The 955-nt window shown below is 35.6% G+C and overlaps 1 protein-coding gene across 1 annotated transcript in view; it reads right to left on the reverse strand.

The window, feature by feature from the left end:
* Window positions 1-271: 271 nt before the first annotated feature.
* Window positions 272-955, reverse strand: part of LOC119587680 (protein transport protein SEC31-like) — a 127,719-nt gene continuing 127,035 nt past the window's right edge. Inside the window, exon 6 of the mRNA XM_037936360.1 lies at window positions 272-314. Within this exon, the coding sequence (XP_037792288.1) occupies window positions 272-314 (43 nt within the window). The remainder of the gene's footprint in view (window positions 315-955) is intronic.

Consider the following 955-nt stretch of genomic DNA (forward strand, 5'->3'; position numbering starts at 1 on the left):
CACCCATACACACACTACGGACCTTCCCCTCCCCCCTCTTAGCCTCCACCCCAAGTCGAAAGGCAAACGAACATACTCCAAAATACAACAGAAAGCTCTATGATTAGCATATAACGCGTGGTCTTCGCTATGACACGATGCTATGCCTACAGCAGACCGTATTCTAAGGGAGGGGAGGGGGGGGGTTACTGGAACAAGGAAAGCCTGGTTATTGACGAATTGGTGATGCGTATAAGATGTATATAATGAGGATTTGCAGGGATAGAGTGTATTAAGTGCAGAGTCTGTGGTATACATCGTGTAAAGTGTAGGGCCTGTGTAGAGTATAGAGTATAGGGTATTCTAAATGTATGGTTTATTCTTAATGTATAGAGTTTTCTATATGTACACAGTATTCTCTATTTTTTCTGCAATGTATACTACATGTAAACTCTACAGTACAAATTTCATAGTTTGTTGTAAGCTTCTACATTGCAACATACACTTGTTATACTTTTTCGCCAGTATCTTAGAAAAAAAAACATACTTACTCTTAAAATATAAATATTATCAATTGCCAAACGATATCTTAAGGAAAAACTACAGTATTCTGTACATCTCCATAATTTTTAATATTCACGAAAGAAGAATGGAGAATGAGAAAATACGATGAAGGCAAAATAACAAAATAAGGATGTATTATTTCACTGTATTTTTCTTCTCTTCGGATCTGAGGCAAGTTCTGCATAATATAATTTGGTACAAAAGGAACAATTGTAAATAAAGATGGATTAGCCTCAGATGTCAATTGAGCGTCGGTATTAAACAGTGAAATTAGTGTCCGTTAATAACTTCTATTTGCATAATTTTACCCATACTTACCGAAAGTCATTTGAAAAATCTGTAATGTCGATATTTAGCGAAGTTGCTTTTTATAAATGCGTTGCAAAGAATCGCTTAGACTACGTAACGAAAT

This window comes from Penaeus monodon, chromosome 23 (genome assembly GCF_015228065.2).
Source record: "Penaeus monodon isolate SGIC_2016 chromosome 23, NSTDA_Pmon_1, whole genome shotgun sequence".
In the NCBI taxonomy this organism is placed as follows: domain Eukaryota; kingdom Metazoa; phylum Arthropoda; class Malacostraca; order Decapoda; family Penaeidae; genus Penaeus; species Penaeus monodon.